Below are 12863 nucleotides of genomic sequence, written 5' to 3'. Positions count from 1 at the left end.
GGCCATAGAAAGGAAGGAAGGATGTAAGGTTTGTACAGGGTCGGCCATATAAAGGTAGGGAGGATGTTACGTTTGTACAGGGTCAGCCATATAAAGGTAGGGAGGATGTAAGGTTTGTACAGGGCAAGCCATATAAAGGTAGGGAGGATGTAAGGTTTGTACAGGGTCGGCCATATAAAGGTAGGGAGGATGTAAGGTTTGTACAGGGTCGGCCATATAAAGGTAGGGAGGATGTAAGGTTTGTACAGGGCCAGCCATATAAAAGTAGGGAGGATGTAAGGTTTGTACAGGGCCAGCCATATAAAGGTAGGGAGGATGTAAGGTTTGTACAGGGTCAGCCATATAAAGGTAGCGGGATGTAAGGTTTGTACAGGGCCAGCCATATAAAGGTAGGGAGGATGTAATGTTTGTACAGGGCCAGCCATATAAAGGTAGGGAGGATATAAGGTTTGTACAGGGTCGGCCATATAAAGGTAGGGAGGATGTAAGGTTTGTACAGGGCCAGCCATATAAAGGTAGGGAGGATGTAAGGTTTGTACAGGGCCAGCCATATAAAGGTAGGGAGGATGTTAGGTTTGTACAGGGTCGGCCATATAAAGGTAAGGGGATGTAAGGTTTGTACAGGGCTAGCCATATAAAGGTAGGGGGATGTAAGGTTTGTACAGGGCCAGCCATATAAAGGTAGGGAGGATGTAAGGTTTGTACAGGGTCAGCCATATAAAGGTAGGGAGGATGTAAGGTTTGTACAGGGTCGGCCATATAAAGGTAGGGAGGATGTAAGGTTTGTACAGGGCTGGCCATATAAAGGTAGGGAGGATGTAAGGTTTGTACAGGGCCAGCCATATAAAGGTAGGGTGATGTAAGGTTTGTACAGGGCCAGCCATATAAAGGTAGGGAGGATGTAAGGTTTGTACAGGGTCGGCCATATAAAGGTAGGGAGGATGTAAGGGTCGGCCATATAAAGGTAGGAGGATGTTAGGTTTGTACAGGGCCAGCCATATAAAGGTAGGGAGGATGTTAGGTTTGTACAGGTTCGGCCATATAAAGGTAGGGAGGATGTAAGGTTTGTACAGGGCTGGCCATATAAACGTAGGAGGATGTAATGTTTGATATGGACCTATATTATAGAACAATAATGTTATCTGATTTCCTGATCTCAGGTTCAGCCCAGGAAGGTAAGAATTCACAAATTGGTGTTTTTGTTTACATTGACTTTACTTTATCAGTAATGAGGTATACACTTCACCAATCAGTTTGACACATTTTCATATTATAAGCATGTTAATTTTTATTTTGGTTGTGTTTGTTTTGTTCATTTGCATAACCAATGATTCAGTAGCCAAGCAACACAAGTTTGATGTAGTGATCCTTTTGTTATTTTCCCTTCTAATGTAGATAACCTTTAGCAATAGATAGAGGGTCAAGGTCTGGTGTTGTAATATGTGGGTGTTTATAGATAAATAAATCATTGATATAATGAAATTTCTTTAAATAGAACCTCACTAAATTTTAGAAATCTTTACAAACATTTTTTGAGGTCAAATGAAAAAAAAAAAAATTTAAGCTGATTTCATGCACAGTCTGACTTAATTATCTCGGACTCTGAGAACTAGAAGACTGTGCTTAAGTCAAAGTAAAATTTTAGTTTCTACTGTAAAATTCTATATAAAATGAACCTTGTTTCCTTGAATTCTTGGAATGTCTTATGACCCCATTAACTTAATTAATGTTCGACTGTTAAGCTCTGTATACAGTGGCCTTTCACTACAATCTGATATCCATAACTGATCTGGAACAATAAAATGAAATTTATCACACATGAGCTGGTTAAAATACAAATTTCAAAGATGAAATTGTGTGAATTTTGGTTAATTCTGAATTACACAAGGTTCTATTATATGGTAATGTAGGCTTGAATCTCTGCTTTTTTCAGTATTCTAGCTTTAGCCGTAAATATGACTCAAATTTTCAATGTGCCTAAAAAAATACACTCACTTACATCGTCAGATGGGATATTATTCAAATTGCTGGTCATCTGTTGTCATCCATCTGTCTGTAAACTATCCTTGTTTTCCTATTTCGTGAAAAGTCCAGGAAGGATATTTCTCAGACTTGACGTGTAGGTTCCCCTTGGTCATTTAGTGCCCATTCAATTTTGTGTCTGATGGGAAAATAAAATGGCCAACAGAATGCCATATTGGATTTCTTAGAAAGCTTTTAGAAGATCTTTCTTGGATTTCATATGTAGGTCCCCCTTGTTATGAAAGGATTAAGAGGATAAGGGGAAAGAAAGTAAAAATAGAGAAAAGATCGGTCTGACATGGAACCTATAAAGATCATTCAATGGTGGGTGCCAAGATCCCTCTGGGATCTCTTTTTGTCAGTCTCCTACATGTTAAACTGAAGGGGACTGTAGATATCCTGTCTGTGTGTCTTGTACGTATGTATGTAACGCCAAAGATTGTTAGCGCTTTAGCGGCTTCATTCCTTGAAGGATTTTGATAGAACTTCACACATTGATAAAGAACTATAATATCTCGGACAAGTTTGAATTTCAGGGGTTTTGGTTCAAGTTCACTATCACTATTATTAGCTGGAGCCAGTAGGTGAGGTGCATTGCTTCAACAATGCCCTGTATGCTTATTTTGATAAATGACAAATGTTTTCATGACATAAAGAAATTGTTACAGAACTTTTGTTATATTTTGCCTAACTGTGATCCGCAATGATGCAGAGTTAGGCAAAATATATACATTTACAATAGTTAGGCATTAGATCTTGTTGTATGTATCGTTTTCTAATGGAACATCCTTGTAGACCATCACAAATCCGGTGCTGTCATACGACCAGCTCATTTGTTTGAGAAGATAGGAATATAACAGTAGAAGCAGCAATACATCTCGGAGGAAACCTAGACTTTAAGATTTATCGTATATTCTAGATTGGTACAGACATGATCAACATTTACATTTCAAAATTGGCCATATGTCATTTTAAATGAATCATAACCAGGCTTTATGATTTATGTGGTATTCTTGTACTCTTGAGCTTAGTATTTATATGGAAACCGAATGCAGTGCGTGCAGTGAAATTCTTATCTTTACACTTGTATTGATTTGAATTGTTTATCTTTTTGTCATTCTACAGCTGTCTGTCATTTCTGCATTCATTTTTAACATTTTTTTCTTTGGTATTTGTCCTCCCTATCACTTTTTATCTTTCTGCTCAAAATGTAGTGTCCATTAAAGGATTGCTTTTGGTGTTGTACTTTATTTCTAAACAACCAGTAAAATAAACCTCATTTATACTGTCATAATACAGGGAATTCTTCAGTGACTGCTATACAAACATACAGGGAATTCTTCAATTACCGCTATACAGACATACAGGGAATTCTTCAATGACTGCTATACAAATATACAGAGAATCCTTCAATAACCATTATACAAACATACAAAGAATCCTTCAATGACCGCTATACAAACATACAGAGAATCCTTCAATAACCATTATACAAACATACAAAGAATCCTTCAAGGCCTGCTATACAAAAATACAGGGAATCCTTCAATGACTGCTATACAAACATACAGGGAATCCTTCAATAACCATTATACAAACATATAGGGAATCCTTCAATGACCGCTATACAAACATACAGAGAATCCTTCAAGGCCTGCTATACAAATATACAGAGAATCCTTCAATAACCATTATACAAACATACAAAGAATCCTTCAAGGCCTGCTATACAAAAATACAGGGAATCCTTCAATGACTGCTATACAAACATACAGGGAATCCTTCAATGACCGCTATACAAAAATACAGGGAATCCTTCAATAACCATTATACAAACATATAGGGAATCCTTCAATGACCGCTATACAAACATACAGAGAATCCTTCAAGGCCTGCTATACAAACATACAGGGAATCCTTCAATGACCGCTATACAAACATTTAAGGGAATCCTTCAATGACCGCTATACAAACATATAGAGAATCCTTCAATGACCGCTATACAAAAATACAGGGAATCCTTCAATGACCGCTATACAAACATACAGAGAATCCTTCAAGGCCTGCTATACAAACATACAGGGAATCCTTCAATTACCGCTATACAAACATACAGGGAATCCTTCAATGACCGCTATACAAACATACAGGGAATCCTTCAATGACCGCTATACAAACATTTTAGGGAATCCTTCAATGACCGCTATACAAACATTTTAGGGAATCCTTCAATGACCGCTAAAAACATTTTTTTGATGAAATGACTGTGTAATTTTGTCCTATGTAAAGTCTTTCTATTTAAAATTAACTTATTCACAAAAAGCGTAAAAATATTAATGTGACGAGAAAAAGTTACGGAAGTCTACTTTTCTGCAGTGGCAAATTCATTATTCTGCTATCTTCACTCTTTCTCTTGAATACTGAATGAGTGTTTTTCAAGGTCAAGGATCAAGGTCAAGCTTTTGCTGATGCTTTTAATAGGATATAGTTTTTGTTACTCCGCTATGTTCCTTTTTTTGAGAAAAATTCAACCAGAAATGCCTTGATGGAGTTTGAGTGTGATGCTGATGGAACCAATTTGACAGGCATTCAGAGAACAGCCAGTCGAGGCATTCCTGTCTCACAGACATTGTCTCGTTTCTTTGAAATGTTTTATAAGATTTCGGTCTGTTTTTCTGCAATACCAATTTAATTATCTCGACTGAAACACTACGCATTACACTACAGTACATCTGAACAACTGTCAGTGTACTCCACCCGTTTGCCTATGAATTTCAAATGTACCATATCAGAAATGTCTTTTTCAAAAGCTAATTCAATTTCCATGCATATGCAGTCTAACTAATATATTGAATACTGTTCAAAATGCAAATGTACTGCTATTTGAACTTGAGCCAGAAGTACAGATATATTGATTTGGTGGTAAGCTACAATGGGCACTCTCTGTGTAAGTAGATATCCATCATGGCATTACACAGGATACTGGCCCTCATACTTGTAGCTGTGTTTAGGTCTTTTTCACCATCAATGACTTTCATGGACAGCGATGGAAGTTGCTATTGATGAGGGTAGTAATGTATGTTGTAATCATGGTTGGTTCATCTTACCAGAGACAAGGAGCTTCTAAAAGACTTGGCTGAAGTCGTCATTTTTATGGCATTATTGAAAGATGTTCATAGCAGCAGAGGATGTACTGGGGTTATATCATGACACAGATGGAAGTTGTCCTTGATGTTGACAGGTGTGGATGTTGTCCTTGATGGTGACATGTGTGGATGTTGTCCTTTAAGATGACAGGTGTGGATGTTGTCCTTTAAGGTGACAGGTGTGGATGTTGTCCTTGATGGTGGCAGGTGTGGATGTTGTCCTTCAAGGTTACAGGTGTAGATGTTGTCCTTTAAGGTGACAGGTGTGGATGTTGTCCTTGATGTTGACAGGTGTGGATGTTGTCCTTTAAGGTGACAGGTGTGGATATTGTCCTTGATGTTGACAGGTGTAGATGTTGTCCTTGATGTTGACAGGTGTGGATGTTGTCCTTGATGGTGACAGGTGTAGATGTTGTCCTTGATGGTGACAGGTGTGGATGTTGTCCTTTAAGGTGACAGGTGTGGATGTTGTCCTTTAAGGTGACAGGTGTGGATGTTGTCCTTGATGGTGACAGGTGTGGATGTTGTCCTTCAAGGTGACAGGTGTGGATGTTGTCCTTTAAGGTGACAGGTGTGGATGTTGTCCTTGATGTTGACAGGTGTGGATGTTGTCCTTTAAGGTGACAGGTGTGGATGTTGTCCTTTAAGGTGACAGGTGTAGATGTTGTCCTTTAAGGTGACAGGTGTGGATGTTGTCCTTGATGGTGACAGGTGTGGATGTTGTCCTTGATGTTGACAGGTGTGGATGTTGTCCTTTAAGGTGACAGGTGTAGATGTTGTCCTTTAAGGTGACAGGTGTGGATGTTGTCCTTGATGGTGACAGGTGTGGATGTTGTCCTTGATGTTGACAGGTGTGGATGTTGTCCTTTAAGGTGACAGGTGTGGATGTTGTCCTTTAAGGTGACAGGTGTGGATGTTGTCCTTCAAGGTGACAGGTGTGGATGTTGTCCTTGATGTTGACAGGTGTAGATGTTGTCCTTGATGGTGACAGGTGTAGATGTTGTCCTTGATGGTGACAGGTGTGGATGTTGTCCTTGATGTTGACAAGTGTGGATGTTGTCCTTTAAGGTGACAGGTGTGGATGTTGTCCTTTAAGGTGACAGGTGTGGATGTTGTCCTTGATGGTGACAGGTGTAGATGTTGTCCTTTAAGGTGACCGGTGTGGATGTTGTCCTTTAAGGTGGGAGGTGTGGATGTTGTCCTTGATGTTGACAGGTGTAGATGTTCTCCTTCCTGGTGGCAGGTGTGGATGTTGTCCTTGATGGTGACAGGTGTGGATGTTGTCCTTTAAGGTGGTAGGTGTGGATGTTGTCCTTGATGGTGACAGGTGTAGATGTTGTCCTTTAAGGTGACCGGTGTGGATGTTGTCCTTTAAGGTGGGAGGTGTGGATGTTGTCCTTGATGTTGACAGGTGTAGATGTTCTCCTTCCTGGTGGCAGGTGTGGATGTTGTCCTTGATGGTGACAGGTGTAGATGTTGTCCTTCAAGGTGACAGGTGTGGATGTTGTCCTTTAAGGTGACAGGTGTGGATGTTGTCTTTTAAGGTGACAGGTGTGGATGTTGTCCTTGATGGTGACAAGTGTGGATGTTGTCCTTTAAGGTGACAGGTGTGGATGTTGTCCTTTAAGGTGACAGTTGTGGATGTTGTCCTTGATGGTGGGAGGTGTAGATGTTGTCCTTCCTGGTGGGAGGTGTAGATGTTGTCCTTCCTGGTGGCAGGTGTGGATGTTGTCCATCATGGTGGCAGGTGTAGATGTTGTCCATCATGGTGGCAGGTGTAGATGTTGTCCTTCATGGTGACAGGTGTGGATGTTGCCCTTTATCCTTTATTGCAGCTGGGGAAGTAGTTGTCTTAGATGGTGACAGGGGCAGAAATTGTCCCTCATGTAGGTGACAGGCAGAAGCTCTCTTTCATGGTGGCAGGTCAGTAGTTGTCCTTTACGATGACAGGGGCAGTAGATTTCCTCATTGTGGCAGGGTCAGAATTTGTTCTTCCTGGTGGCAGGGTCAGAACATAGTTGTCCTTCATGACGATACGAGCAGTAGTTGTCACTCATTGAGACAAAGGTAGTAGGTGTTATTTATGGCAGAAATGAAAGTATTTTTCATGGCAGAGATAGAAGCTGCCATTACGATTATATTGTTCAAAGCAAAGTTGTCATTTAGGCAGATACAGAGCAGATTCACGTTAGAAATGAGCCCAGACTTGGTCTTGCTTTAGACTGTGATGATGACGGATCGGAGAGTGACTATAGACACTATAGCTCTCTAGGTGATATTAGATGGAGCCCATTGACATACCAGGACTGGTCCTGTATGTGCATGGTACCTGTATTGATCTGGCCTAAGTGGGTTTACTGGAGATAAAAGCTATATTTACCACCAGATGGTCTTTGTATATCACATGTACTGTCCTCTGCATCATACAAGTTTACAGTATTGTTCTAGCCCAGTATATAGTTCAATTTTACAATCCAGGAAACACTTTCTGAGAGTTCCTCAGGCATTTTCTAGGTCATATTAACCATTTCCATGGTTGAGTCAATTCTTTTTTTTCCCAATGTCTAGAAATAATAACACAACAGGATTTCATCCTTTTTCAAGTCTTAGCTGCTGATTTTTATTTTACTGTTTTCCTGGTGTTCCCAGGGACATCAATCGTAAGAATCAATTTCCAACATTTGGCACATAGGGGAGAATGCATGCAACGAAAAATGACAGGGTTTTGAAAGCATGCATACTATAAACATATCTATTTTAGTACATTGTCAAATTTAAACAGACAAGAGCAATGATGAATTAGCGCAATGATGAATAAACGCAATGATGAATTAGCACAATAATGAATTAGTGCAACAATGAATTAGCGGTGATGAATTAGCACCATGATGAGTTAGCACAATGTTGAATTATAGCGCAATGATGAATTAGCACAATAATGAATTAATGCAACAATGAATTAGCAAAACAACGAATTAGCACCATGATGAGTTAGCACAATGATGAATTAGTGCAATAATGAATAAGCACAATTGATACAGTATAATTGATTTAGGATATATAAAATATGATTAACACAATCATCATTTAGCCAAATATTTCCCACATGAAAAGTACAAAGATAGATCACTTCTAAAATTTTAGTATGTACAGTAACATATTTACTGACAGTGGCCCCATGTCTTGTAAAAACTTAATATTTAAAGCTCTTCTGTCAAAATGTGAGTGATTATTGTTCCATAATGTCCTGCAATAAGCCCACCACCTTCTTTGAGTCAAAGTAGATTTGAAGATCCTTAGGATCTAAAAGATTGATATGGTCGACCGTGTAACAGCCTAAGTAACAAGAGTGGCAAAGCATTGTTTATTTAAGCAATTCTCTGCAATATACTAATGCTATATCCTAATTATTGAAACCTGGAGGATCAATTTTGTTCTCAATTTTTTTTTATCAATTTTGTTCAGAGATCAAATATAAAAATTTGGGATGATTGATTGTCTTTGCTATAGAGAACTTCCATCTTTCTCAGCTCTATCAGATCAGTCTCCTCTGCCTTTCAGTATTATAAAACGTTTTTAATATCCGGTGTCCTCTAGATTCATATAGTACTATGAAATTTTAAATTCTCAATTATTTGCATCTCAAGTAATTTGCAGGCCAATTGACTGGTTTATATTGACATGCATTCCTAATTTTCTGAAAGTGTTTTGAAAATGCCCAGTAAACATGTCCAAATGCCTTTTCTGTGGTATTTATCAGGCTGGAAGTGAGAAATAAACTGCTTATCCCAGAAAATATCTCTTTTGAATCCCATAAACATTGTGTGTAATAGTGTAAGGGTCTTCTTATACAGCCCTGAAGACTCGCAGGTTCAGTTCTGTGTGCCAGAGCGTCTTGCAATTTGTCTGCTTTCTAATCTTTAATTTAAGTTTCCAAATCAGATTCAAAGGCATTATAGATCTTCAGAAAATCAAATTTTTTTTCTAGATTACCTTATTTGTACATTAATGGCCTGGCACAATTTTTTTTTCTTCTGTTGAGTCATTGATGTTTAAACCTTTTGTGTAGAGGAACCATTAATTGATGTTAAAACCCTTGGTGTAGAGGACCATTAATTAATGTTAAAACCTTCGATGTAGACAACCATTAATTAATGTTAAACCCTCGGTGTAGAGGATCATTAATTGATGTTAAAACCCTCGGTGTAGAGAACCATTAATTGATGTTAAAACCCTCGATGTAGAGGACCATTAATTGATGTTAAAACCCTCGGTGTAGAGGACCATTAATTAATGTTAAAACCCTCGGTGTAGAGGACCATTAATTAATGTTAAAACCTTCGATGTAGAGGACCATTAATTAATGTTAAAACCTTCGATGTAGAGGACCATTAATTAATGTTAAAACCTTCGATGTAGAGGACCATTAATTAATGTTAAAACCCTCAGTGTAGAGGACCATTAATTAATGTTAAAACCCTCGGTGTAGAGAACCATTAAATAATGTTAAAACCCTCGGTGTAGAGGACCATTAATTAATGTTAAAACCCTCAGTGTAGAGGACCATTAATTAATGTTAAAACCCTCGGTGTAGAGGACAATTAATTAATGTTAAAACCCTCGGTGTAGAGGACCATTAATTGATGTTAAAACCCTCGGTGTAGAGGACCATTAATTGATGTTAAAACCCTTGGTGTAGAGAACCATTAATTAATGTTAAAACCCTCGGTGTAGAGAACCATTAATTAATGTTAAACCCTTGTTGTAGAGAACCATTAATTGATGTTAAAACCTTCAGTGTAGAGGACCATTAATTAATGTTAAAACCCTTTGTGTCGAGGACCATTAATTAATGTTAAAACCCTTTGTGTAGAGGACCATTAATTAATGTTAAAACCCTCGGTGTAGAGGACCATTAATTGATGTTAAAACCCTCGGTGTAGAGGACCATTAATTAATGTTAAAACCCTCGGTGTAGAGGACCATTAATTAATGTTAAAACCTTTGATGTAGAGGACCATTAATTGATGTTAAACCCTTGGTGTAGAGAACCATTAATTGATGTTAAAACCCTCGGTGTAGAGGACCATTAATTGATGTTAAAACCCTCGGTGTAGAGGACCATTAATTAATGTTAAAACCCTCGGTGTAGAGGACCATTAATTGATGTTAAAACCCTCGGTGTAGAGGACCGTAAATTGATGTTAAAACCCTCGGTGTAGAGAACCATTAATTAATCTTAAAACCCTCGGTGTAGAGGACCATTAATTAATGTTAAAACCTTTTGTGTAGAGAACCATTAATTAATGTTAAAACCTTTTGTGTAGAGGACCATTAATTAATGTTAAAACCCTCGGTGTAGAGGACCATTAATTAATGTTAAAACCCTCGGTGTAGAGGACCATTAATTGATGTTAAAACCCTCGGTGTAGAGGACCATTAATTAATGTTAAAACCCTCGGTGTAGAGGACCATTAATTGATGTTAAAACCCTCGGTATAGAGGACCATTAATTAATGTTAAAACCCTCGGTGTAGAGGACCATTAATTAATGTTAAAACCCTCGGTGTAGAGAACCAGTAATTAATGTTAAAACCCTTTGTGTAGAGAACCATTAATTGATGTTAAAACCTTTGATGTAGAGGACCATTAATTAATGTTTAAACCCTCGGTGTAGAGGACCATCAATTGATGTTAAAACCCTCGGTGTTGAGGACCATCAATTGATGTTAAAACCCTCGGTGTTGAGGACCATCAATTGATGTTAAAACCCTCGGTGTTGAGGACCGTTAATTAATGTTAAAACCCTCGGTGTAAAGGACCATTAACTGATGTTAAAACCTCGGTGTAGAGGACCATTAATTAATGTTAAAACCCTCGGTGTAGAGGACCATTAATTGATGTGAAAACCTTCGATGTAGAGGACCATTACTTGATGTTAAAACCCTTGGTGTAGAGGACCATTAATTAATGTTAAAACCCTCGGTGTAGAGGACCATTAATTAATGTTAAAACCCTCGATGTAGAGGACCATTAATTAATGTTAAAACCCTCGGTGTAGAGGACCATTAATTGATGTGAAAACCTTCGATGTAGAGGACCATTAATTAATGTTAAAACCCTCGATGTAGAGGACCATTAATTAATGTTAAAACCCTCGGTGTAGAGGACCATTAATTAATGTTAAAACCCTCGGTGTAGAGGACCATTAATTAATGTTAAAATCCTTGGTGTAGAGGACCATTAATTAATGTTGAAACCTTCGATGTAGACAACCATTAATTAATGTTAAACCTTTGGTGTAGAGGACCATTAATTAATGTTAAACCCTAGGTGTAGAGGACGATTAATCAAAGTTAAAACCCTCGTTGTCAAGGACAATTAATTAATTAGTTAATTAATTAATTTTGAAACCTTTGGTGTAGTAGCTGTGTTTGAACAAACCTGCAACAATGAAGTTATATTGTTGTTGCAACCAAAAAAATTGGTTTGATCCCTGACCTTTGATCCCTGACCCAGCAAGATGCTGATGTTATAATATGTGAAAAATGTCTACATATATCACAATATAAACACAACTTTGGATTCCCAGCAGATCACTGGAGTGTCAGAGTTTCCAATCTACTTAAAATCAACCTGCCATTCCTTCACTCCAATGTGGTAAGGTTGAGATAAAAGTGAGGAAGGGTCCATTCCTATAGTATAGGTAATCAAGGAGACGTTGACTGTTGACATGAAATGGAAATGTATGTGCTCTATATAAAAAGCTATTTGTTTTTGTTCGAAGTGAGATTTATCCTTTATCAATAATTCAGAAGGTTGCTTCTGTTCTCAGTTGTCACAGTTAAGACGCAACCTGAGGTGTTCAGAATAGGAGCATTACGAAAATAAAAAAAAAAAAAAAATCATTTTTTTTAAAAGCTACAACATTATACCTAATGTGTATATAGAGCTAAGATTCTGAAGTGAAGGTTACGAGATGCATGGTTTTATGCTCCCTACCCATTATGGTTTGTGTTTCTTGGGAAGCAGAGAAACGGGCCAGTCTGTGCTGTCATGGTTTTGACCTTGGATGACAATTTACCCTAATTGGTTTGGATGGCATGGGGCAGGCTTCCTGTGTATTGGCTGGTGAGGTAGCCACCAGCTACTACAAGGAGACTCCATCTCAAAATGATCCTGGCTGCATATGGGGCGATAAAACCAACAAATATTTCTGCATCAGACACAATTTCCGTTGTAGTTTACAGAAGAGATATAGTGATATGTTCAGTGAACAGCTGTGTATGATGATGCTTTGAATTCTCGTTACTTTCCCATGATATCAATCCATTTAACACTGAACTATGGAAGATCAAATTAAAGTATGACGGAGGTGAAATGAGGGGATGCGGGTAGCTAGGAGGTAGTAATTTCGGGTGATTTTCGCTCCGATTTGTGCCGTGGTTTATGTAGTATTGGTCCCCGTAGAATCACCCTATCGCTCCAAATCACTGCTACAAGGAAGCTGGAAACAGAGCACGCATAATAGGTATAAAGTTTTTGTCAAATCAAATAAATTTTTTTACAGATGTTGCAAATGACAGTTAAGGAGAATTCAGATACTGTTCTATTGGGGGGTATAAAAATCGGCTATTATTTTAAACTGATGTGTAGATCCCGTGTGTAAGCTCAGTCTAAGTCAGATTCAAATTC

The 12863-nt window shown here is 38.2% G+C and overlaps 1 protein-coding gene across 7 annotated transcripts in view; it reads left to right on the top strand.

The window, feature by feature from the left end:
* The window catches only part of LOC117329743 (F-BAR and double SH3 domains protein 2-like), a 101261-nt gene that overhangs the window by 56582 nt on the left and 31816 nt on the right, over positions 1-12863 (top strand). For 6 of the 7 annotated variants that reach the window (XR_004533258.1, XM_033887850.1, XM_033887853.1 and 3 more), the window contains exon 5: positions 1161-1175. The exons of the other annotated variant lie outside the window; for it this stretch is intronic. Coding sequence is in view for 5 of the 6 variants with exons in the window: in XM_033887850.1 (XP_033743741.1) it covers positions 1161-1175 (15 nt within the window). In the remaining variant the exon portion in view is untranslated. The remainder of the gene's footprint in view (positions 1-1160; positions 1176-12863) is intronic. 7 annotated transcript variants of the gene reach the window in all.

This window comes from Pecten maximus, chromosome 6 (assembly GCF_902652985.1).
Source record: "Pecten maximus chromosome 6, xPecMax1.1, whole genome shotgun sequence".
NCBI lineage: Eukaryota > Metazoa > Mollusca > Bivalvia > Pectinida > Pectinidae > Pecten > Pecten maximus.
The sequence above is the reverse complement of the archived record's forward strand: the minus strand, read 5'-3'. Positions and strand labels throughout refer to the sequence as shown.